Genomic DNA, 26314 nt, shown 5'->3' on the forward strand with positions numbered 1-26314 from the left:
AACATGGCATCCAAAGCTAAAAGGCGAGCGGTGGGAAATGGGGTTCAGCCGCCGCTGGGAGCAAAGGGCCAGCGCGAGGAGGAAGAGGAGGATGAGGTGGAGGATGAGGAAGAAGACGATGAGGACAGTGACGACGAAGAGGATGAAGACGAGATCGTGGACGAGGTGAGGCACACGTGACCGTATTTGGGGTGTAGATCTGAGAAGGGGGGAAAAAAAACCATTCTGGCAACCGAAGCGGTGGGAACTGTGGTTCGGGAGCTGAACCGGACGGGGCACGCTTTTACTCAGGTTCTCCCCTCGGCTTGTCTACACATTACTCCCTGAAGCCCTTTCCGGCTGAGTTTTTCCCCCAGAAGCCCGCCAATCCCCCACACACTTACCTTCGGTGGCCCCAAGTCTTTACTAGGCCAGCAGAGACCTGCGAAGTTTCTTCTCCCCTCCCTGCAGCAGCTCTCCACCTTCTGCACAGGCACGCTCACTCTGGCCCTCTGTAGTTTCTTAAAGGCCACCTGCTCTGTCCTATACACTCTTCAAATGCTCTCCTACCTGCGTCGTTTCCCCTTCTTTATAGACGTCTCAGCTAGACCGTATTTCCTGCCTCCCCGGGACAGCCAACCTGGTCAGATTGCTTGGTTTTGTGGCCTCACAGAACTGATGTCCTTTCTTCAGACTTTTTTTTTTTTTTTCCTGGAGCTGAGGACCGAACCCAGGGCCTTGCACTTCCTAGGCAAGTGCTCTACCACTGAGCTAAATCCCCAGCCCCCTTCAGACTTCTTGTTACCCACTTTTCAGTGGCTTAAGCACTTCTTTCTAGGTGAATAATTAGGGCTTGAATGATTGTTCAAGACAGTTGCTGTCTCAGTAGGTACTTCAGGCTTGACTGTCCAGCGCAGGCTTTGTAATTTATCCCTCTCTTCATCATTTCTGCAATAGTTCCCCAATTCTGTTAACTTTAATTATGCTTCCTTTCTCACCCCTCACCCAATCCATCAGTAAATTCTGTTAGCTTTTCCTTCACTATCCAGGCACAGCTATTCATATTCTAGTTCACAACTCCATCATCTCTTGCCTGGTTACTATAAAGGTTTTCCGTTTTTATTATTTATTTATTTATTTATTTATTTATTCATTCATTCATTCATTCATTCATTCATTTATTTATTTATTTATTTATTTATTTATTTATTTATTTTTACAGTGTTCTGCCTGCATGTATGCCTGCAGGTCAGAAGAGGGCACCAGATCTCATTACAGATGGTTGTGAGCCACCATGTGGTTGCTGGGAATTGAACTCAGGACCTCTGGAAGAGCAGTCAGTGTTCTTAACCTCTGAGCCATCTCTCCAGCCCCCCCCCCTTTTTATTTTTTTATAGATGAAATTAAGTCTGAGATAACCACGGTGAAATCACATGTAATTTTATTTTACTGTTTCTGAAGTGCTGATACTAGGATACAGTGCATGCTAGGCAAGCACTTTACCACTGAACCACACTCCCAGCTCCCTATAATAGCTCTTCACTGACTTGCCTTTCCATTCTTGTCCTTCTACCATCTGTACTCCATTTACTGCCAGAGAGATCTGGTTGGCCTATCCTACTCTCCCTCATTGAATGCTCCGATGGCTTCCTATTTCTTTGTTTTTTCCAAGACAGGGTTTCTCTGTAGTTTTGGTGCCTGTCCTGGATCTCACTCTGTAGGCCAGGCTGGTCTCTCAGAGATCTGCCTGGCTCTGCCTCCCAAGTGCTGGGATTAAAGGCCACCACCACCCAGCTGGCTTCCTATTTCTTTTATAGAACATTCCAAAATCCTGTGGGAGGAGAGATTGCCTCCAATCACATTGGCCTGTGTGCTTGTCGGTGGCCATTTGCTTAATTAATGATTGATGGGGAAGAGTCCAGCCCGCTATGAGTGATGCCACCCCTGGTCCTGGGTGGATAAACAAGCCAGTAAACAGTGGTCTCTGTGGTCTGCTTCAGTCAGTTCCGGCCTTTAGTTCCTGTCCTGACTTCCCTCTATGAGGAACAATTACCTGGAAGTGTAAGATAAAAGAAACCCTTTCCTTCCCAAGTTGCTTTTGGTCACGCTGTTTGTCAGAGCAACAGAAAGAATGTCATCATTGATAATAGTGTAGCAATATAAGCACGTACATACGCTGTTGGTGGGAGTTTAAAGTTGTGCACTCTCTTGGGAGGGTAATTTGAGGGTATTTATCAAAATTTAAAGTGCATATAATTCCTGACTCAATAACTTGTAAGACTTTACCCTCTAGAAATTGACAGTAATAATAACCATACTAAATATACCCCCAGGCTCTGCATTATGTATTAATTCATTTAGTTCTTGTATCAGTGCCATGAACTTAGGAATTATCACTATTTTACAAGTGGGACCACACAGCAAGTTCAGGGGAAATGTGTATATATAATTATATGGAAGAAAAAAGAAGCAAAGGTTGGGGGGGGGCAGAGATCCATCAGCTTGTGTGTGTGTGTGTGTGTGTGTGTGTGTGTGTGTGTGTGTGTGTGTGTGTGTGTGTTATTTGACAGTAGCTTTAGGAGAATAGGAATATGATGCTAAGGCTAGGAAAAGGGTTTCTCACTCAGACCTTAGCATTCAGGGTAGCTTTTGCCCCTCACATATGCCTATAAATTTCTTTATGTGTATGTGTCTTTGGCCTACATCTACATGCATGCTGTGCCCACAGAGGCCATAGAAGGCGTCAGATCCCTGGGGCTGGAGTTACAGATGGTTGTGAGCATTCATATAGATTGCTGTGGGCCGCAGGAATACCATAAGAACTCAGCTGGTTATGGCAAAGTCACTACCTGGAGGAATCAGGGAATTCCTCCAGAGGAAGCCAAATCCCAAGGTGTGTTTGGTGTTACTTGGCTTGTTATATATCAGCTGTATTCTGTTATGAAAATCATGTGTGCCTTCATAGTTTTCCCAATTGATTTTTCCCTAAGAAGGGCTAACAATGTGGACTGATCACTCTCTAGACATACACATTCCAGGCATTTGGAGAACAGCCTCAGGAAAGGCTTTCTCTGGAATCAGATTATCTCCCCTAGCCATTTTCAAGGAATAAAGGAGACACCACCCAGGTGGTCACCCAATTTCCAAGGACCAACAGTGATAACAACCCACAGGCGAGTCTCCTGACTTAAAATAAATTCCACAAAGAGACACTGCCCAGGGGGGTGCCCAACTTCCAAGGACTAACAGTGATAACAGCCCACATACAAGTCTCCTGACTTAAGGTAAATTCCACAAGGGGACACCGCCTAGGTCAGGTAGACTTAACAATAGCTTTACACAATTTAGCTCGGACCCTCCCTTTATATACCAGGGAGAGAAGAGAAAAGAGAATGGAAGAACTAGATAGGTAAGAACTTGAGAGGAATGAACTGAGATGAGGAAGAACTAGGTTGTAGGGCTAGAAGAGAGTACCAGAGGAACAAGATGGAAGATGAGGAAGAGTCAGATGGGGAAGTACTAGCTGGGTAAGAACAAGATGAAAAGGACTTAGATGAGGCAGAGTTAAGACAAGAGAATTAAGATAGAACTTAAAGGAAGCAGTAGATAAATACAGAGAGAAATCAGGCAAGAAAGGAGCTAGACATGAGAACAGAACTGAAGCTGTGTATAAAGGATGTTATGCCAGAGGAATTAAAGCAAGTGGACGATAGAACTCGGTGTGCTGAGATTCTATTTCCTGAAAATAGTCCTCGTGTTAGTAGTTCTTTCTCCTGAGCCCCTGGGATGTATAATATTGAGGCTGGTTCCTCTAATATTATACAAGAGTAGATGGCTGAGAATCAAACCTGGATCCTCAGGAAAAGCAGCCAGTGCTCTTAATTGCTGAGCCATCTCCAGCCCAGAGAGGAAATGGTTAGCGCTTTTAGGGCAGGTCTCCATTCTGAAATCTTTAGTGGATATTTCTTCCTTTATTTAATTGAAGAAGGCTTTCTTTTTCTGATACATTTATTCACCCACAATTAATTTCTCTGATGTAAAAGCCCATGGAAATTATCTTGGAAGATCAAAATCTTTTTAAAAAGATGTATCAGGAGTGAAGGAATGTGCGTAGTCCAGGTCCAGCCTAACTTAAAGGACAAAGTGAATTAGCTGGCTTTTCCTCTTGGATTCTGTTGCTAGCTGCTTACCAGAGATTAGGGGACTGGGAGACATGTGCCCTTTTTTAGTCTCGTGGCTCCACCATAATTTCTCCTGCCTTAGGCCTTGTATTGCTGGTCCTGATGCCAGGGAATCTCTTCCCCTGTTCTCTGTTCATCTCACTTTTTTTTTTTTTTTTTTTTTTTTTTAATGTGCTCTGGGTATCTCTATGAACATGCCAGCAGCTCCCCTGGAACTGGAGCTATAGACAACTGTGAATTGCCATGTGGGTGCTGGGAATTGAACTCAGGACCTCTGGAAGAGTAGCCAGTGCTCTTAACCGCTGAGCCATCTCTCTAGCCCCCTCATGTCACTTTTTAAAGCAAGCTTTTCTTGACTTTCTGCTTTCCTAGTTTAAGCTGTAACAACACAGTTTATCTTTTTAAATATGTATGTATATATATATATTTCAATTACATTTATTTATGTGTATGTGTATGTGCCATAGTCACGTGTGTAAATAAATGTCAGAGCGCAACTGCAGGAGTGGGTTCTCTCTCTATCATGTAGGTCATGAGGAAGGAACTCTGGTCGTCTGGCTTGGTGGTGAGCGCCTTTACCCCTGAGCTATCTTACCATCACCCTCATTTCCTTTTTTACAAGTTCATTTACAACAGCGACCCCGAGTGTGTGTGTGTGTCTGCCACAGTACACGTGTGGAAATCAGAAGACAATTTGCAGAAACAGGTTCTCTCTCTCCACCATCTCAGTCCAGGGAATTGAACTCATGCAGTCAGGCTTGGCAGTGAGTACCTTTACCTGCTGCACTCTCTCCAGCCCATCCTCCTCTTTTTTAATGGCACATACAGTTGCAACTTTAGACTTACTTTCTGTTGCCTGTATCTGCTCCATTAGAGCAGAGTCATTCACATCCGCTTTGCTCACCATTTTCATCTCCTACTTTTTATTTATTTAGAGGCATGGTCTTGCTATGTCACTTTTTTTGACCTTGAACTCACATTGTAACCCAACTTTACCTTGAACTCCCCATCTCCCTGCCTCAGCCTATTTAGTGCTGAGGTCACAGGCCTATGCCACCAGGCATGAATTCACCATTTCCTCTCAAGTGCTTGGTACCTGCTGTTACTTAGTAAATATTTGCTAAGTGAACAAAGTATAGCCTCACATCAATGGGTAAATTAAACTCTGGGCAATTCCAGGGACTTGAAGTACTCTTGTCTTTATGAATGCTTTTGAAGCCAGGTGAACAACCATTTATTCCTTCTTTGTGGCTTTGTAATATGTACAGGTAGCAATCTTGGAAGTATTTACCTATTTTTTTTCCTCTTTCTTTGAGAAAGAGTCTCCCTGTGAAGAACAGGATGACTTCAAAATTGAGATGTTCTTGCACCCCTCCCCCAAACCTGCGAGTTGGCATTGCAGGCCTGTAGTACCATCCTGATTTTAGGTTTGCCTGTTTCAGGCCTGACAGTGATAATTGTTTAGGTAACATTCTCCACCCTCCCTTCCCCGTTATGAAACAACGTCTTGCTATGTAGCATAGGCTCGTCTCAGATTATTGATCTTCCTTTTTCTGTCTCCCAAGTTGCTGGTTTGTACCACCAACTTAGACTAACATTTCATGTTTTTTTCAACCCCAACTGCCTGAAACATTTTCTGCAGATAGAGAACAGACCTAAAAGAATGGAAACTGAGGGAAAAGAAAAATTTGCAAAATCGAAGTACTACCTGCACCATTTCTAAATCTATGATGATCTGTTTCACCTACTATTACAGGAAGTGAATATTGAATTTGAAGCTTATTCCATCTCAGATAATGATTATGGCGGAATTAAGAAATTACTGCAGCAGGTACGGTCTTTCCAGAATCCCCATGCCTGTCTTCTGCACTTGGCTGAAGGAGTCTCTCCTTCTCAGGGGTGAATGGCTCTTTGTGCCTCTTCTCTTTGCCCCGCCCCTGGTTACTGTGTTGAAGTTTGCCATGTCCTGGAATGCTTTCCTTGTCATGTGCTCACTGCCTGAGATACTAGTCTCTCTTTATAATTCACATCCAAACTTCGGGGGGGGGGGGCGGGGGGACACAAAACATTTTTTTTTTTAATAAAGGAGGAAGAGTTTGGCTTACAGTTCAGAGGGGATGCGGTCCACTGTGGCAGGGAAGGCAGGGCAATAAGGTCCCGAGGCCAGCCTCACAAGGGCCCGAGGCCAGCCTCATGTAGCATCAGCAGTTTAGAAGCAGAGCATCAGTCCTTATAGAACAGCCACGTAACTGCACCCGCTGGTGCCACACAGTCCACATTGCTGCCTGTACTCTGCCTGTACCTCAAACAACATAGCCTGTGTTTATCCTCTTCCCATACCTCTTTGCTAAGTCTGCTGGCTGTGTCTTTTCTGGAATTTCTTCAACTCTGGATTTTTGTTTTCCTCCTGGTGTTACTTTTCTCAGCCATCTTGATCAGGTCATTACATTTTATTGTTGTGGTTTAGATATCAGAATCAAAGTGTTACTAGAAACTTTGCTTTGATCTTTATTTAAAATATTTCCTTTTCTCCTTTAAGCTTTTCCTAAAAGCTCCTGTGAACACTGGAGAGCTAACGGATCTCTTGATTCAACAGAACCACATTGGGAGTGTGATTAAGGTAAGCGGGTGATTGACACTGTGGCTTCTTTGTCCTCTTCAGCTCCAACTAGGGAGGCCTGCTCAGAGGCCTGCAGTGGTCCAGGGATGTTAATGTGCAGGAGTCTAGGCACAGTGTAGGGAGAGGAGAAGAGGGCTGACTTAGAAGATACTTGGGAGGTGAAATACGATCTGGTTTAGTGTACTTGGTTCTGAGTAACAGAGAAAATAGTAAGGATGACTCCCAAATTTCTGCTAGAGCAAGGAGGTTAGCAGACATAGAAGATGGGTTGAGAGGATGAACGCATCATGGGGTTTGTACACTTTGAGTTTGGGGTGCCTGGATGTGTATGTGAGGTACTGAGCAACAGCTGGAGCCTTGAGTTTTCAGCAGATGTCAGTCACTGAAATCAGATGTGATTGGGATTGCCAAGAGAAGGTAGAGGACAGACACCCTGGTTATGCCAGCCGTGCTTGTCTGAGCCAAATCGGGGCAGAGACATTAGAGGAACCGATAGGAATGGCTGCGGCAGGAAGGGGAGAGCAGTGCACGGTTCCATAGAAGCCAGGAAGGAGTATTTAAGGAAGGAATTGTCTAGTAGGGTTATAGAGCAGAAGGAAATGAGGAGCCGGCATGGACCTGGCTTTGCTACTTGTCAGCTGGGGTTCTTTTAGTTTCCTCTTGCTGTATTACAAATAACTCCACCGCTTAGAATTACCACAGGCATCTGTTTGGGTTGTGGACCTGCCATTTGGACAGAGATCAGATTCATCTCAGTTCCTCTTGCTTTGTGTTCTATACGCTGAGCAGGCTCTGTCTGGAGTAGGGGCATTATCACATGGGTCTTGGCACAGTTGCTGAGGGTCTTCTGAAGTACAGGGAAATTGTCAGATATAGATAGTGGAGGACCAGGGCTGGCTCATGAATTACCTTCTCGTTTTCCATTTGTGTCATTGAGTTTCGATTAATTTAAGACATCTTGCCAGCTGGGCAGTGGTGTTGCACGCCTTTAATCCAGCACTTGGCAGACAGAGGCAGGCAAATCTCTGTGAGTTTGAGGCCAGCCTGGTCTATAGAGCAAGTTCTAGGACAGCCAGGGCTATACAAAGAAACCTTGTCTTGAAAAAACAAACAAACAAACAAACAAACAAAAAGGAAAACAAAAGAAACCCCAAGAATCTTGAATAAAGATAGCAGGATGAGATCATCGAGAATGTGAAGGAGGAACAGGTCAGTCTGGAGGTAAAGTGATATGAATGCTGCCACATGGCATTCAGGATGCAGTGCTTTGGGAACAGACAGAAGAAAAACAAGCTTTGGTTTTGAAAAGTGAAAAATTAGTGTTATACTTCTTCCCAACCAAATAATGTAAAATTTAAGCACTCTCCTAAAACAGCAAACAGATGTTTCAGAAGACAGCGATGATGAAATGGATGAAGATGAGATCTTTGGCTTCATAAGTCTTTTCAATTTAACGGAAAGAAAGGTTAGTTTCACTGGGTGTATTTGAAGCCTTGAATCTATGGTCAAGACGGAGTCTTCTATGTGAGAATATGATATTAACTACCAGGGTATGTGCTGTTTATTTCTCTGCTCCTTTTTCAGCGTGGCAGTGTTTTGTTTGGAATTATTTGTATCCAGCTTAAAGCTGATTGCTCCTGCTGGCACAGTCACCAAGCATTTTAGTGGCTGGGGTTGAGATGTTGGTACTGATACAGGATCTGTTTGCAGGGTCTCTGCAGCTGGTCTCTTTGCTCCTAGTACAGTGTGGATATAGAGGCCTTGTTCAGCAGCTTCCAAAGTTTTGGGTGGGCCCTTAGCATGCACTTGTGTTCCATCATCTCTCTTTATTGACTCAATAATGAGTTTTAATAAAACCTATGCCAGCTCTTTATTCTCTGAAAAAGGTGCAGCCCACAGTCACTCTTCAGTTTTCAAAGGAATGTTTCAGTTAATTTCCAACTGTTTCTGTGAGATGGAGTAGAATTGCTATTCCAGTGTGTGAGTGTTAATTATAAACTTGTGGTAATTAGGTGTAGTTACTTTTGGGGAATTCTCCAGCAGTCAATACTGAGGAAACAGGGTTTAAAGGCAGTGGGAGGAAACCCTCTCCTTGTGAGGTGAAAAGAAGCCTTCTCTTTACTTTCTAGGGTACTCAGTGTGCTGAACAAATTAAAGAGTTGGTCCTAAGCTTCTGTGAGAAGAACTGTGCGAAGAGCATGGTTGAACAGCTGGACAAGCTTTTGAGTGATACCAGCAAGCCTGTGGGCTTACTGCTAAGTGAACGATTCATTAACGTCCCTCCACAGATTGCTCTGCCGATGCACCAGCAGCTTCAGTAAGACACTCTGCACACTGCCTTCAGTCAGTTTTTACCCAAGTAGATTCAGAAGTGTAACTTACATGAAGCATTTGTAGGTTGGTACAAAATGTCCAGCCTGGGTTGTGCAGATTCCGAGTGAGGGGAGTGGAATAGTATACGAGGGCACTCATTTCTGGCGTCCAGCCCCTTGAACAGTTTTGATGATTGATGGTAGTAATCGTGATATTTTAAAAAAATTCAGATGGTAGAAAAGTTGAATTTTCAAGACCTTGTACATTTGACTGACAGTTTCCACATTCACAGATTTCTGTAATTTCAACAAAACATTGAGTACTAACAAAACCAGAATCAAACTCCTACCTTGTTTTGACTAATGAAACCACATCCTTCACTGGCTCTACTTCTTGGTCTTCTGTTGTTCCTTAATGCAGAACAACAACATTGAGAAACTAAGTGAACTAAGGACCATATTCCTGTGCTTTGACTCACAGGGTTAAAGTGGAGACAGAGTGCCCCAGCTCTGGTATGGTCTCCCTCACGGGGCACCTTCTCCCTTTGTCCATATGCCCCATGCTCCCTCTTGTACCCTCAGCTGCAGCTCAGACTGCTCCTGTATCCTAAATGGTTTTATGTATCTTTGGTTTTTGTAAGCAGCTGGGACTCCTGCTTATTTGGTCTCACAGGGGCTTGATCTGCTTTCTGCTGATTTTGTGTTGGAGCTAAAGTAGACTGTTCTGAATTTATTAAATTTATTAGTTTTTTTTTTTTTTTTTAAGAGGCAGTTGGTCAGTTTTGGAAGGAGAAAAATTTCATTGCCATTTCATTGATGATTCTAGAATTTAGGGTATCCATAGCTGTGCAGTTCCTGCAGTGTCAGAAGTCAGTCCCAGACTGGTGATGCAGCTTGTGTAGTCACATGCTCTAGTGCCATCCACTGTGCCTGTGTGCATTTGAATTTTGCAGTTAAATGTTGATTGTTTAAAGAATGCAGGTTATTATCTATTTTTAAATTTGCACAAAACAGTGATATTGAGGGAATCTGAGATCAGCTGTTAGTGGGTATGTGTCTTTCTGAACCCAGGTTCTTCACTGTTTTCTGCAAAACCCAGTGTCAGCACATGCTTCAGTATAGCCAGTAGCATAAGTGAGATGTCCAGCCTGTGTTCAGCAGAGCCCAGAGAGGCTGCTGTGTCGGTCTCCTTTGGGCTCTAAACAGATTTAACCCAGCAGTAACCAGTGTGTGTGTGGATGCTTGTAGGAAAGAACTAGCTGAGGCACAAAGAGCCAATAAGCCATGCGGGAAGTGCCACTTCTATCTGCTGATTAGTAAGACATTTGTGGAAGCAGGGAAATCCGGTTCCAAAAAGAGGCGGGACGGCCTTCAGCAGGAAGCCTTGATGTTCGCAAATGCAGAGGAAGAGTTTTTCTATGAGGTAAGGATGGACTGCTTCATCTCTCTGTTAGCTGTCAGTAGAATTTCCTTGAAAATAAGACTTATCCACAGGATTTATGCCCAAGTCCTGCTTTTCTCTGTGGTCTCTGGCTATTGGCTGACCCACTGTCCAGTACATCATGCACACACAAAAGCTTCCCATTACACTGTGTAGGTGGTGGGGGTGAGGTGGTAGGCACTTAATGTTCAAGCCACATTTGCTTGTTTAGTTCTAAGAGGTTGCCCATGTGCAGATGTGGATGAGTGAAGGTGATCACAGCTGTTCTGTGCCCTTAGATCTGGATATCATCCTGCTGGTGGATCTCTAGCCCTTTCTATATTGGTGGCTCATACTGTGATGGGCAACCAAATCCCAGACAGTATTCCTCTATTCTTTCTCACACGGCCCTCTTCAGAAATCTTGACATTTCATCTCTTAGGGGTAACCTTTTCCTTAATTGGATGATAACACAATTTTAAAATGTATATGTGTATGTATGTGCAGATGCCTATGTGACATGGCATGCTTGTGGAGGTCATTTTCCACCTTGCTGAGGTAGGGTCTCATTGCAGCTGCTGTGCTGACAGGCCTTGTCTGCCTCCCAGGGGTGTTGGGGCACCTCTCTATCCAGTGTGCAGGTGTTTTCTAGGGATCAGACATGCAAAGCTAGGATACTGACCCTTTGGGCCATCCCCACTTACTGAAGCAGTAGAAATTCAGCTCTGCTTTTGTTTTACAAGAAGTAGATAGCAAAATGGGGCTAGGGAGAGTCAGTGGTATGCAAGTGCGAGGACCTGGGTTAGACTCCCTAACACCCACATGAAAAAGGGAGACATGCAGACAGGAGAATCCTGAGAGCTCACTGGTCAGCTTCCTGCTCAGTGTCGCACTCTGTCTCAAGACAGTACGGTCGACCTATAAGGACACCCGATGTCTTCTTTTGGTCTCTACTCAGACACATATCCACATGCTTACATGCATGTACCACATGCAAGAAAAAAGCCAGCAAAAATGTATTTTTACAAATGGAGACAATTTCAAGGAAGTCTATGGGATTTCAGCATGCTCTGGCTATGCAAGAACCATGCTGACACAGTGTCCCCAAGCTAAGGAAGCTGCCAGGCATATGAAAGTCAGCATTTGAGGACAGTTCTAAGTTTCACTTACCTGTCACAATATTATCTTAACAGTCAAGTGACCATGAAAGTGACTTGACTGCCTGCTCCTGCCTTGGAAATGGCACACCTTAATCTGTAGCCCTCCTGTAGGTTGAAATTTGTTTTGGGTTTCATACCCCGCCCCCCAAGTGTCCATTCGAACTTACTTTATTCAGAGTGTTGCTTCCTTCCACTTCTTCTTATTTGCACATATACCAGACAGTATGCTTTATCGTGGGTTAAATGAGCTCTGCCTTTGAGTTGCTACATTTTCCTTGTCTCCTCTTTTGCTGCAGAAGGCAGTCCTCAAGTTCAGCTACTCGGTGCAGGAGGAGAGCGACACTTGTCTGGGAGGCAGATGGTCCTTTGATGATGTACCAATGAAGCCCTTGCGAACTGTGATGTTAATCCCAGATGACAAGATGGGTGAAATCATGGAAAAACTGAAAGACCATCTATCTATCTAGTCCATTTCCCCCGGACAGTGATGGACTTGTTTATGTATAATTACCAAGAAACCCACTGGAGAGATACTGAAAAACTCATTATTTTATTCAGATTCAAGTCCTCTACAAAAAGTAGGGTTCTGTTCCATGTGTCCACGACACATTTACATTTCTTTTTTTAATTTTGGTCAAATTATAAATGATTGGTTAAAAACTTCCAATAAGAAAACGATGGAATAGTAATTTTAAGAACTTAATAAAAACTATTTTTTTATTTTAAAGTCATACTTGAAGTGTTAATGTCCAGGACTGTCCTGGCTCCAGCAGCCCACTGCCAGTCTCCCCTTGGTGTCCTTATTGCACTGTCTGGAGAGGTCACTGGATCATGCACCTCTGCTCAGTAGCATCAGGGCACTTCTCACACACATCCTGGTCCTTTTTCACAGCTGTGGTGGGTAGGTGGCATGAGGCTTGCTGGAGGATGTCCTTGCTTTCACTAGGAGGCAGGTTACTGAAATAGTACTGTGGCACCAGCTGCATAAATCTGTTCATTGAAAACAAACAATAACATGAGAGCAGGGACCGGCAGACAGACGTCAGGAGTGTGTGAGTCTGCCCCAGCCCAGAGGGTACTTGTAGACCTGGTATTTCATTTGAAGACCTGGTACCTTGTTCTGCCTCTAGATAACAACACTGGTTTTAGTTCAGTCTTCACTGCACTTCCCAATGTTCCTTCTCTAGTCCGAGGCCATCATGAGGGGGATCAGAGCGTATGCTTGGAGAGAGCTTTGGGTAAGCAACAGCAGAGCGTCGTTGCCTCTTAACCTGTTCTCCTGAATCCACTCGTGTGAGCTGTGACCTTGAACACCATGAGGTGCCTTTAGACTAAGTCTGGAGTCATCTCCGAGAGTCTCTGTCCTCACTGTTGCCCTTCCTGTCCTTTCTCTACTTAGCAGCTATACAGAGATCTTTATAGCATTGAGAGGCCTTCCTCTTGCTTAAAACACCAATTACTGTACATTGTACTCTGGGAACTGCCTGTCTCTTCAGCCTCACCTTCCTTCCTCCTGAGTTACCCCTCACCCCCAGCTCCAGCCAGTGGCTTATCTGTTCCTAAAAGCTGGCTGAGTCCATTCTACACGGCTAGTGCATTGGTGCTTCTCTCTTGCATGGTTCTGGATGACACCATGCTGTGTTTTATATTTCTCCCTAAGCTGTAATCTCAGGCAGGCATGCGTCTTAGGTGTCATCCATGTAAAGACAGGCACCAGGAAAAAAATCTCCTAACTGAGAATGAAATAATGCAGTGTGTGCTTCATTTCTACAAGGGTGAATTAAAAAGAAAGCTCTTCCTTCTCAGTTAGACTTACAGTTCAGGGGAGACCGCTGAGGTCACCCTGATGTAGTTGTTCTCGGATATGCTGAACTGATGGAAGAGGACCCACTCCGGCATCTTCTTGGTGATGGAGTAGCTTGACAGTGGATGCAGCTGAGCAACCTGCTTGTGTGTGAGCATTAAGTAGTTACCAGACCCATCAACATCCCGAGCAATCTAAAAGGTTCAAAGAAAAAAGAAACGTTTGATACACAAATATTTTAGTTGAAAAATTTTATACAGAACAGCTAAAACTAAATTTGTCACCCATGTTTCCTGTTTTCAGATAATAGAAAATAAGTCACAATGACTTTTGTGGTGATATATTGCTTGTACTCTTAATAAAGCTTGCCTGAAGATCAGAGGACAGTTAGCCATAGAGGTCAGGCAGTGGTGGCACACACCTTTAATTCTAGCACTCAGGAGGCAGAGATCCATCTGGATTTTCTTGAGTTAAAGGCCACAGTGGACTACATGAGATTAATCCAGTCTAAAAGAGAAACAGAGCCAGGAAGTGGTGGCACACACCTTTAATCCCAGCACTAGGAAGGTTGACACAGGAAGTGATATGGCTGGGTAGAGAGAGGAATATAAGGCAGGAGGAGGGAGGAATTTGCGTATTCAGGCTGAGGAGTTGGTGAGGTAAGAGGTGGTGGCTGTGGATTCGTGCAATAGACTTTTGTCTTACAACTTGAGATAGTGATGATGTTAGCTTCAGCACCTTAGGGTAAAGTAAATGTTTGGGTCATGAAATAAAACGAAGCGTACCATCAGCTCTGCTGTGAACTGTCCATGCTACCAAGGCTTTATGCCTGGTGTTTAGCTCAGTTCATCCTTACTGTACCCTCTTACATAGATAACCTACCCTTCCTCACAGATGAAGAGATCCATCCTGACTCATCTATCTCTCTTTAAGATTGCTCATTGGGGTACAGTGTTGCCACTTCTGATCTGAAGAACATACTTCTGTCATGGACATTAATTAGCTTCTCAATGGAAATGAAAAACAACTGAGGCAGTACTTTGACTCACTGGGCATTCAGATCACTAGTGAAAGGGAAAGAGGAGCTGTGCTGTCTACCTCCCTCTCTAGGGAAAAAGATCCATCCCCTTGGACAAAATTAACAGAGTATTCTGGCTTGAGAAATGTGCTTAAATAGCAAATCTTAAATAACATCTTTTTAGTGTTATTTTAAAAGTTAAGGTCAATAAAACCATCACCTAAGTGAGATTGCTAGCCAAGTCTCCCATGTATGTGGAAACTCACTCCACACATACCAAAGCAGCTCTGCTCCTGCTTACCTGCATAAAGTAGCCAGAGAGCAGCGCTTTCTTGATGTTCAGACTATTTTCCTTGGAGCCAAAGGCAGGCTCTGCATAGGGAAGCTCGATCCGCTTGATAATTTCTAAGAGCTCTGCTCGGATAACGTCTGCCATCCTGAGAGCAGAACAGTTGAGGAAGTAATCTTGACACCATTTCTCCACACAGTCTAAGGGAGAACAAAAGGCCACTCAGAAATGATGTATTAGTCTTCTTTAAGCTCTACTGAAGGTCATGTGAGTGAGTGGCAGGAAGGCAGCTAGGAGAGCGCTCTCCATTGGCTGTTGGATCGGCCACACCTGTAGCAGCTGCTGAGGTTCTGTGAACCCAGCATACTGGAGACTGGGGCATGCTGGAGACCGCATTAGCATCTGCACTTACGTCTCTGTACAACAAGGATGTATACAGCTAGAGACCCAAAGCTAGAGGGGAGCTGTTAGCATCTATAGCATCTATCCCTCTGATCATCCCATACTTCATTTAGTAAGGCCCTACCAGGCTGACCTGGGAGTTCATTATGTCACACTTGAGCTCCTTGTCTACCCTGGGTGCCACTTTCTTGTAATCCAAATGTACTACTCTGATTCTGTTTCAAGGTCCTTTCTTGGTATCTGCAGCTGCATCTTGACTGAAGAATGCAGATGACTTTGGCCCAGTGGACATGAGACCCTTATCTATCTGTCCACTTGTCCCACTCAGAGCAGCAGGAGTACACACTTGGTCAGACACCATCACCCAGCCTGGTTCGCAAAAGCTGACCACAGTCCCTCCAGTCCATTTAGGAACACTGACTCCTGCTCCTGACATGATCCTACTGCCTTGCAAATTGACCTCAAGATTTTTCCACATCATTTCAAATATTTTTCACATTATTTCCTGGACCAAAGGAAGTAGAGGCTGGTCTGTGGGAAGCAGAAGAGCCTTCTGTGGGAAAGGGAGCTGATCCAGTTCCAACCCCTGCCCTCGCTGTCCCCTGCCCTGCAAGAGGTGATGCCAGCTTCCCCAGCAGTGGGCCTCTCCTGTGACACTACGATATCCACTGCAGTTCAGGGACACCGAGGGCACCAGGGGTGTCTGCTCCCCCCCCCCCAACTCTATTTCGTTACTGTGCTTCAGGCATGCTGCTCTGAAAGCTCCAGGGTACTAAAGCTTCCCAAACCCAGACTCCTGCTGTGACATGCTAGGCCTCCCAGTGGCTAATGGAGCTAGCCAATAACAATTCAAGTACCTGAGCCTCATTTGGGGAAGGGAGAAGGAACGGGAAGGTGGTTTCTGGGGATCATGTTAACGTACGCTCATTGGTAGAGTTCAGAGCTGTGTCTTGGTAGGCCCTGTAGACGTTGATGAGTGTAAAATGATCACCTTCAGGGTGCAAGAACGTTTTCCAGCAAGTCTCAGCAGCCTCCTCAGCACCATGAGACACGTGCAAAAAGCAACTGGGAGCTTTAAGATGCAAAAGGTCACAGTCAGCAATGCAGAGGACATTTCACCCTGGCCCAGCGTGCCCAGAGGACCCCTGTCTGAACCCATTCTTATGTTGGTTCTCTGAATCAATACGTTGTTTTTTGGGGGGGTTTGTTTTTGTTTTTTTGGTGTTTTTCGAGACAGGGTTTCTCTGTGTAGCTTTGCACCTTTCCTGGATCTCGTTCAGTAGACCAGACTGGCCTCGAACTCACAGAGATCCACCTGGCTCTGTCTCCTGAGTGCTGGGATTAAAGGCGTGCGCCACCGCCGCCTGACAATACGTTGTTCTTAATATTCTTGTTTACTTGGAAGCCAAAGAAATTGAGAGGGAGTTGTCTTAATTCTTTCTCCTTTGTGTGCATGTTGCTTTGCCAATAATGGTTAGTACCCTGCTCATGGTCCAGCGGAAGCAGGGTGTCAAGGGGCCCAGCGGGTCAGACACAGGATTAGGACTACGTTCTGGTGCGGCACAGCATTTAGTCCATGCTGCTGTCAAAGGATATATGAAAATAGAGGAGTCAGAGTCAGCGAAGCTGGCAGGAAACACACAGCCACACGGTTCTTGGGGAGGCGCTGTCTCATGACTATTGTGTTGGTGTTGTTGTTTGCACTACACACTAGTCCTTTCGGCAAGAAGCCAGGCATGACCGTTAGAATTTCTGCATTAAGGTAATTTAAAAAAAATCTCCTCTTTTCAGTCTATTGAAACACTACCGCAGGCCTGTTGTGGTGCACACCTTTAATCCCAGCACTTGGGAGACAGAGGCAGGCGGATCTCTGAGTTTGAGACCACCCTAGTCTACAAAGTGAGTTCTAGGGCAGTCAGGACTACACAGAGAAACCCTGTCTTAAAAATAAAAACAAAACAAAACAAAAACAAAAACCCACTTCACTATTATCTGCAAAGTTAGGTGGATCAACCACTGTCCCTGCTGCACACTCCATTTAAATCTATACTCGGCGTGGATTCATGGTACAAAGGAAGGGTCATCAAGGATTACCTGTTACCATGGCAGCGATGGTTAGCATTTCATCTACACAGTCAAATTCACAGGCTGCTAAGATAGACTTTGAGAGCTGTGGATCTAGAGGAAACTCAGACATGATGATTCCAAACTCGGAGAGATTGCCATCATTGTCCAGGGCTGCCAGGTAATCTAAATCTTCCAGTGCTTGCATCAGGCTTTCTGGGGCTAGGAAAGAAAGAAAGAAAGAAAAAAAAAAAAAAAAAAAGGAATACATTTTGCACAACTGAGATGGAGCAGCGGGCAATGATTTTCCATTTTTGTATAAAACAAGCAACCAATGAACAAAACCTGTGAAGCAAGAATGGGCCAGACACTGAGTCAGTAGATTCTGAGGAGCTGCCAGGGCCCTTATGGCTGTATCGATAAGAGCCCTGAGAGAGTGGCAGGCTGCTGTGCAGAGGACAGCCAGGGACTCCTTGCATTTTGAGGCTGTCCTGAGGGGTCAAAGATGACTCTGGGGATCTGAGACCTCTGCTGACCAGGCAGCAAGGCTCCAGTCAGTGTGACTGGCGGGAACATAACGTGTTCACGGAGCAGCCAGAGCAGAGTCTGCTCCCACCAGCCGCCAGCCAGCGGGCCGAGCCTGCTGCAGGCTCAGGATGCTGGCTGTGTGAGCAGCCCCTGCACCAGTCTACAAAGCCAGCCCCGAGTGTACTGAAGGGAAGGCAAAAATATCCATTGCTCAATACCCAGGAAACTGAGGTCTGACAAGGAGAATGGGCAGAACAAAGAAGACAGAGAAAACAGAAACACCACAGACACATGAGGTGACTGCAGACAGACTGACTTTCCCCATCCCTCATTTCTTTTAGATAACATGGGCACCACTTCTGTGTGTGTTATAGCCACTCAATTTCCACAAAGAAGTCCATTTCATCTCTGACCATGTGGAACCAAGTTCTATTAAATATGCTTTTTCACCTGTCTACCTGGTATCCCAATAAAGGCTATGCAGGGAAGCCAACTCCTGCTGCACCACCTAAAACCAAAGGCCTTGAGAGAGCCGCAGGCCAGCTTTCATCGGTCTCGGGCCTGAGATGTACGAAGTGTGTGGGAGACGGCACCCATAGGCCTAACCCAAGAAGCAACTGGACCTGCCTGTGCCTGAGAGGTTTTAAGTGACTGACAGGAAAAAATGACTTATTTGCTATTTATAATTTGAACTCTGCAGCCTAGTCACAAGCTCTGGTCTGATTGGATTCCCATTGTGGTCAGGAAGCCAGGAAAGCTTTTAGAAACCACGAATGTGGTCTGGGATACACCAATGCTGTCCTGCAGCCTTGCTGGGGGAGAGCAGAACAACTGAGTCAAGAGAGCAGAAACAGAGAGGGTGGTGCGGAGCCATCACAGGGAGCTCTGTTGAGAGTGACACCCCCCTCAGGGAGACAGTGAAGCCACCTATTGTTTCTGGGTTTCTTTTCCCCAATCAAAATCTAATACTAAGCAGAATGGCCTTCTTTTTATCCCTGGGGACTTAGGGCCTGACCACACTGGTGAACACAGAACCTTGCGAGGTTGCAGTACCGGGAAGGAAACCACAGGCTACTTAGAAAAGTAGTCCAAGACTTCCATCAGAGAGCTGTGGGTCCTCAAAGGGACCGCTGATGTGCCGCAGAAGCTGCAGGCAGGAACTGCAGGCAGGAGCTGCAGGCAGGAGCCTGGGGGGTGCATAAACAGCAAGGAGCCCGGAACACTGGTCTCATCAGGGAGCACCTCAGAGACAGCAAAGCTGCCGTGTGATGAGGCCCCAGGACAACTGCCCACGAGCCTATGGCTCAACAGACAGGCTCTGTTCCCAAAGAGCACCGACTACTCATTTTTGTGTCCTGAAGTTGAGTTGGCTGCACACAGAGTTAACAGTGGGACAGAAATGACTTCAGGACTATATTCCTGGGCCTCATGCAGAAGCTTTTCTCATGCATTTATCATAAAGGAGGAACGGGTTAATGATCATGGATGGCGTAAGTGAGGAGCTCTAACACCGAAACCACTTGCTAATACTACGTTCTAAGACATCCCCCCCAGTGCTGTCCATAAAACTACGTTTAAGAGTAGAATGGCCTAGATGAGGGTTTTTCAATGGCAGTGTGCCCTGAATGCAAATTACGGCAGGCAGTAAATGAATGGGACCAGAGCAAGGCCTCCTCATAGCCATGCAGAACAAGACTGCTTTATCCTGAAGGCAACTTCAAGAGGAGCAAAACAGCCTTCCTATTAGACATTCTTGTCAACGACAGCGCTGCTTTCTGTAGAATGTCACTGCAAGCTCAGGCTTCCCTTACCGTGGTTACTCAAGGTTACCTGAATGGCGACAGTCACATATCCTCACTGTTCCATGCATTCATTCGATCCAGAAGGAAGCCCAAACCAACCCACACATGTGCCTGCCTTTTCCTCCCACCAAGCAGCAGGGCAGGTCTGGAAGAGGTAGCTGGTGATTGGTAACAAGGCTCAAGTCCCTCTGTGGAGAGGAGCTGACTGAGCAACAGCACCAGTTATGTGAGGAGTCCAGGGTTAGGCTATGACAGCCTCACACAGTCGGTGTCCTCTGCTCTTCCGATCCATAAACACATCTATGAGAGATGGGAGGAATCCTAGGCTGGCCTCATTCTCTTGTGGGACACCTGTCCCACACTTGAGTGCTTGGGGTGAGTGTCAGGGATGGGGGTGTCTCTTTCAGTCAGGGCTTCTTTGCCACAACAATTTCTGCTTACTTTTGGCCTCACTCGCTGAAATAAGTCAGAAACAATTTCCTCTCAAGCTAGCTGATATTATACAAGTTCATGTCACTATATTTATTTATATTCTCCCACGGGCAAAAGTTTTCAAACACAGTTACCCCTGGGAATGTTAGCAGAACTCCATGGCTCTTCTTGTCTGGGATGGGTAAGTACTTCCAGGTACATAACAAGACAGGAAGTCTCTTGGTAAGCAAGTCTCAAAGCCAGTCAGGCTTTCTCCTTCAGCCACGCTCTTCGGCCTGTCTGACCAGCAAGGGTGAAAGATGAGATCTGTCCCCTGAGATGGGAAGGGTCTGAGAGGGAAACTCCCCAACCACCAGCAGGGCACCAGGAGAAGTCACGCTATGAGCCTGGCTTTCAGATGATGGCTGTGTCCAGACTTTCAGAAGCTCAAAGCTCAGGGTGACAGCTCAAATGAGCTCTTGCTGGGTCTGGAGACCTCCCACATACCAGCTCAGCTCCCACCTGGGACACAGAAGAAAGAGTAGGTGGGCCACAGACAGCCATGGGCCCCCTCAGGCCTTCTTTCCTAGCAGGCCACATCAGCACCCATCTCAGGTAGGTCTCAGAGAGGACCAAGCAGACGAGAGAGAACTGAGTTCATCTCTACACAAGGCTGTGCCTGCTCACACTATGCTAGGGAAGACTGCTGGCCTTCCTCAAGACACATCTGTCAGTCTGTTCCTCAGGATAAGGCATTGTGAGTGTTAGCTCTTACCAAACAACAGCCCTGACAACAACCCTGACAGATGTTCTGAGGACTTCAGTTTCTTTGCATTGTAACTAGAAGTCTTCCCTACCTTACAGCACCTGGGACCGATCTTCAGACAAATAAGGCTTATCACTGTAATACGATGGCAAAGCATTGGCTACACCAAAAACACCTGGGGAAAAAAAAAACAGGCCAAAAAAAAAAATGCATGAAAGCTGAGAAAATGGCTCAGAGCTTAAGAGCACTGGCTGCTCTTCCAGAGGACCCTGGTTCGATTCCCAACACCCACACAGCAGCTCACAACCATCTGTAACTAATTCCAAAAGATCTGATATCCTCTTCTGGTCTCCACGGGCACTGCCCATGTGGTGCACACACCTCCATTCGGGCAAAATCCCCATACACATAAAAATAAGAATTTAAAAATGGCTGCCCAGGGAGCCCATGTGCACAAGGGCTCTCTTTGCTGTCGCCTGTCTTCTCATGATGCTGATGCTCACCATCCATTCCCTTAGTCCAACTTTAGTGTTTTGTGCTGCTGGCACTTGCAAGGTCCTCAGGCAGTGCTGGTCCTGGGGGTGGGGTGGGCGTGGAGGAGGGCTCATTGCAGGCACAGACGTAAACCTGGACTCACACTGTTTCTAACAGTCCAGCAGTGAGAGACACGGCTTTGCATTACTGACCATCCAACTGCCCCCACTAACCCAGGCACAGGGATGGCTCAGGGTGGGCTCCTCCTCACACTGAGCCAGACTCCCTTCCTTGGGAGTTTTACACTTCGCACTGAGATCAACGGGGGCCTCTCAGAGGCTGAGCACACACATATCATGGAGCTCAGGCAGAGCGCTGCCGTGCAGATGGGAGAAAGGAGGCAAGGAGGGGAGGTATGTGCATGGAGAACCAAGAGACACAGAGATGAGAACCAAGCACCCATGTGTTCCTAAGACACATCTTGGATTTCATTTCCTTATTCAGAATCCAGGTCTGCTTTGCCAGTTTGAGCTGGATCACTGGCTCTTCCACAGAGAACTGTAATCCACACACTACAACACCATGTGTTTTGTAACAAGGAGTCATCTAAAGTGCCACTGGAGCTTAGAAAAGGTGGGGACAAAATCAGCCCAGGAGGAAAAAAAGATGGATTCTTGCACAGCTCAGTCTGTGTGCCAGGCACCTACAGCAATCACATACACTGCTTGAGAGGGGTAAGAGCAAGTCAATGTCCGTTACCTATTTCAGGTCTGGGCCTCACCTGATATGTTGGGGGGGGGCAGTTGAAGAATCAAGAGATGTGCTGGTTTTGATCGTGTGCACTCTAGAAGCTTTGGGATTTGGGAATGGGATTAAGAGCTTGGCTCTGATGGCAGGAAGGAACAGCATCTATGATAGTATCATAGGCCACATTCCTAGCACCTGGTGTTTGCAGGACCCTTTTCACAAGATCCACAGCACTTTCCCATATGAATTTCTCATGTCTTGCCAAAGCTGAGTGGCCAGCCAGCTTGTTCCTTAAGCGTATAATGAGGATGTGGTGTTGGGCCTCCAACTGCAACATCTTGATGGAGTCATCATGCTCCGCCAGCACAGCTGACATGACTCCAGAAGGACAAGGCCAGTGGTCTTACTCTTATCTAGAAGCCCAACTCGGGGACACTGTGGTGACATCTCCTAATCACCGTGACTCGTTATCTGCTTGCGCAGCCATGGAAATTGCCTTCTGCGTCCAGGGCAGGTAGCCTTGGGTTTTCGAGCTCAGCTAGTTCTTCAGACCTGCAATACTAAGCATTTACTGAAGCCCAGTCACTTTTCTAAGGGATAAAAATGTATTAACTGACTTACCCCCGGAGCAGCTACTTTGATTTCTGTTATATTAAAGCTATTTCCATTCTGTGTCTTTAATGTCTCTCCCCGCTACATTTTCACTATCTGTAAAATGACTTTCACAATGTTTCCAAGGTGTCCCAATGGGTTTCGTCTTGAGAACTGTTTTTGGCATATTCCTCTCCGTGTATACACACACAGACACACACAGACACATACCCCTTTCTGAATATGGTGATAAATTCTGTGTGTCCTTTGCACATTCAGTAGTGTCTATGCAGCACCTAGCAGTGAGGCCGGAGGATGGCCAATGGGGAAAATGCTTGCAGCACAAGTCTGAGGGTCTGAACTCCACCCCAGGAACCCACATGGTGGAAGGAGAGAACTGACTCCTGCAGGTTGTCCTCTGACCTCTACAACTAAATGTAATAAAAATGAATAACAACAATGTCCTAGCTGTGGCCTTTATAGTTACAGTGGTTGAACAATTTCTTAGCTCTGGGCTGTTCTGGAGGCAACGTGCAGCATGCATCCTGCCTGCGAAGAGGAGCCCCTCCCTGTCCAGAGCTCCAGGTGCAGCCGGGGATCACCCTGCCAAACGAGCAGCTGGCTTTCTCTCACTCTCCTGAGAACAGACTGTGGCACTTTAAGACCAATCTGTTTCAAAGGAGAATCTCTAGTTTACAGCGCTTTACAGACTCGCAGCCATCCTCACAAACATCTCTGGGTGTGTGACTTTGATGTCAGAAGATCCAGGTTCACTGACTCAGGAATCGTCTAGCGAAAAATGTGTACCCGAGCCCTGAGGGGGCCACTGCAGAGCCGGATCCCCCTTTCCAAGTGGCCTCTGCAGCCAGGAGTTCAGCCCTTGTCTGTACTTGGTGTTTTCTTCAGGCCCTTCTCATGTCCTTGATGCCAAGCTGGAAATTCAGGTTGAATAGGGTTCATTTTTCTTTTCTTTTCTTTTTTATTTTGAGACAGGGTTTCATGTAGCCCAGGCTGGCCTGGAAATCCACACACAGGACGACCTTGAACATACAATTCTCCTACCTCCACTTCTACTTCATGAATGCTGTGATTATAGACACGGACCATCAAGCATGGCTCTCATTTTTCTTTTCGTAATCCCAGAAATTCTGGCCATATCCACACCAGTTTTATCTGCTACCAGTAAAACAAGTTTTGGATACGAGCATAGAGAAGACATTTGGCATAGTCTGAGACATTTTGCCTGGTTTCTCTCCAAATCCCTAAGTACCTTTGCCTTCCAAGGACAATAACAGTCTCAGCCATCTGTTTCTGCTGAGGCACTCAGCTGGTCCTCAGCTTCCTGACCCAGATCAACAGTGGCTGTGACACTTTCATGGAGGTCTATCCCCAGGCAGCCAAGGAAGGGGGAAAAAAAGCCTTGATTTAGTTTTTCAAAAGAGAGGTCCATGCCGAGGGAACTCACTTAACTGCCGGTAACCTAGTCATGCCAAGTCCATTTCCACACGGTTCACAGATCCTGAAAAGGGCAGAGAGTGTGCTGCGCTCATATATTTCAATTATAAGTTGAATTAAATTCATTGGCTGCAAGCAGCTTCTTCTTCTTCTCCTCCCCGCCCCCCAAAATGATGAGCCAGAGTTTCACCACAACTACATTTCCCCAAGCACAGCAGAAAACAGTTGTGTGTGTATTGTCAGAAGCCAAAAATAAATGACGAGTTTGACTCCTTTGTTCCCAGTTATCAGCTTGAAGCCTCATAAAGTAAGCAGCAACCGGGAGCCGGGATCCCAGCACACAGAGAGAGCGGGGGTCCCGGCACACAGAGAGACGGGGGGGGGGGGGGGGGGGGGGGTCCCGGCACACAGAGAGACGGGGGGTCCCGGCACACAGAGAGAGAGACGGCGGTCCCGGCACACAGAGAGAGGGGGGGGGTCCCGGCACACAGAGAGAGAGACGGGGGTCCCGGCACACAGAGAGAGAGCGGGGGTCCCGCACACAGAGAGAGACGGGGTCCCAGCACACACAGAGAGAGAGCCGGGGGTCCCGGCACACAGAGAGAGAGACGGGGGTCCCGGCACACAGAGAGAGAGACGGGGGTCCCGGCACACAGAGAGAAAGCGGGGGTCCCGGCACACAGAGAGAGCCGGGGTCCCAGCACACAGAGAGAGAGCGGGGGTCCCGGCACACAGAGAGAGAGAGCGGGGGTCCCGGCACACAGAGAGAGGGGGGTCCCGGCACACAGAGAGAAAGCGGGGGTCCTGGCACACAGAGAGAGCCGGGGTCCCAGCACACAGAGAGAGAGCGGGGGTCCCGGCACACAGAGAGAGAGAACGGGGGTCCCGGCACACAGAGAGAGCCGGGGTCCCAGCACACACACACACAGAGACAGGGTTCCCGGCACAGAGAGAGAGAGCGGGGGTCCCGGCACACACAGAGAGAGAGAGAGACGGGGGTCCCGGCACACAGAGAGAGAGAGAGAGAGAGAGAGAGACGGGGGTCCCGGCACACACAGAGAGAGAGAGCGGGGGTCCCGGTCCCGGCACACAGAGAGAGCAGTCCACAGTCCAGCCTCCTGTTTCCTTTCAGGTATCTCTGACATCTGATTTCTTCAGAACCCTCTAGCAAGCCTGCTTTTTCTTCTCCCCTCACATCTAGTTCACCAACCACCCCCTCTCCTGAGCAGGAGGATGGTGAGGGTGCCAAGACATGAACAGTAGAGCTGGATGGGCAATGTTTACGGGTGAAATGCACGTGGGGTTGGTGCTGTTGTTAGTGGTAGGGTAGTTGCCCATCATCATGCAGTCTCTAGGTCCATCCCTCCCATCATGAAAAAAGAAAGTCAGGTCTCGGATGTGGCTCAGTGGTACGACACTCTCGGAGCATGCTCGGGCTCTTGCTTCAATCTAGCAACACCAAAATGTAAAAACAATAAAAGGGTGGAAAATAGCCGGGCGGTGGTGGCGCACGCCTTTAATCCCAGCACTCGGGAGGCAGAGCCAGGCGGATCGCTGTGAGTTCGAGGCCAGCCTGGGCTACCAAGTGAGCTCCAGGAAAGGCGCAAAACTACACAGAGAAACCCTGTCTCGAAAAAACCAAAAAAAAAAAACCAAAAAAAAAAAAAAAAAAAAAAAAAGGGTGGAAAATAAAACAAACTGTGGAGGAGCACTTCTGGGAGGATTCCTTCCTGTAGCAGATCCATCTGTGGCAAAAGCCAACCTATCTCAAGTTCAGAGGCCATCCGGTAGAGAGAAGGAAGGCTGATGATACTCTCAGCCCTAGATGTCATCCTCAGGGCCAGGACAAGGTGAAGGACAGCACACGGACAAGTCTGGGTTACACAGCTCCCACTTTAAACACCCCTTCTACCTTGATGGCCTCGTGCTGACTTCCAAAATGTGACAAAGGTCACGGACATCACAGGCAGATTGCCACTTACTTCTAGGGTAAGCATGATGGGGAATTTTAACCACTGGCCAAAAGTGTAGAAGAAATGCTGTTTTCACAAAGATATAAGCAAAAACTACGAGCAACCAATACTTTTTTAAGTTGGAGACCTTTATACGATGATTCAGACATTTGCCTGCTTTGTGGAAGCTAAGCTTCAAGTCACAGAACAAAGCAGGTTGGAGAAGCAGGACCCTGCTCTGACAGTCTAGTGTCTCCCTGGCCATGGGGCTGGGTCCCCCTCGGCTTCAGGAGCATGACGGGTGAGGAAATGGGGAAGCCCCTGGCTGTGCTCCTCCAC

General features: G+C 46.7%; 2 protein-coding genes across 5 annotated transcripts in view; one reads left to right on the forward strand and one right to left on the reverse strand.

Annotated features, from left to right (window-relative positions):
• Nucleotides 1-3: 3 nt before the first annotated feature.
• On the forward strand, nt 4-12403 carry Bccip (BRCA2 and CDKN1A interacting protein). 2 transcript variants are annotated; one of them, XM_006976938.4, is made up of 7 exons: nt 4-165; nt 5917-5991; nt 6700-6780; nt 8156-8245; nt 8910-9097; nt 10341-10515; nt 11969-12403. In XM_006976938.4, exons 1-7 carry the CDS (start codon nt 4-6, stop codon nt 12137-12139), a joined length of 942 nt encoding a protein of 313 aa, XP_006977000.2. In that variant the 3' UTR covers nt 12140-12403. The 2 variants fall into 2 exon arrangements, with proteins under 2 accessions (XP_006977000.2, XP_042141067.1); XM_042285133.2 differs by lacking the exon at nt 8156-8245.
• Dhx32 (DEAH-box helicase 32 (putative)) overlaps nt 12204-26314 on the reverse strand; it is a 67445-nt gene continuing 53334 nt past the window's right edge. For all 3 annotated transcript variants that reach the window (XM_015995843.3, XM_006976939.3, XM_076554216.1), the window contains exons 8-12: nt 17280-17471; nt 16108-16257; nt 14796-14983; nt 13489-13670; nt 12204-12662 (exon numbers count right to left, since the gene is read on the reverse strand). In XM_015995843.3, the coding sequence (XP_015851329.1) occupies nt 12494-12662; nt 13489-13670; nt 14796-14983; nt 16108-16257; nt 17280-17471 (881 nt within the window). In that variant the 3' untranslated portion in view covers nt 12204-12493. The remainder of the gene's footprint in view (nt 12663-13488; nt 13671-14795; nt 14984-16107; nt 16258-17279; nt 17472-26314) is intronic.

This window comes from Peromyscus maniculatus, chromosome 1, assembly GCF_049852395.1.
Source record: "Peromyscus maniculatus bairdii isolate BWxNUB_F1_BW_parent chromosome 1, HU_Pman_BW_mat_3.1, whole genome shotgun sequence".
In the NCBI taxonomy this organism is placed as follows: domain Eukaryota; kingdom Metazoa; phylum Chordata; class Mammalia; order Rodentia; family Cricetidae; genus Peromyscus; species Peromyscus maniculatus.

Bases quoted from the DNA above. Each gene is read 5' to 3' on its own strand.
- Bccip (XM_006976938.4), top strand. From the start codon at position 4: ATGGCATCCAAAGCTAAAAGGCGAGCGGTGGGAAATGGGGTTCAGCCG. The intron at 5,992-6,699 runs GTACGGTCTTTC...TTCTCCTTTAAG, and splicing joins TTAAGAAATTACTGCAGCAG to CTTTTCCTAAAAGCTCCTGT. The intron at 10,516-11,968 runs GTAAGGATGGAC...CTTTTGCTGCAG, and splicing joins AGGAAGAGTTTTTCTATGAG to AAGGCAGTCCTCAAGTTCAG.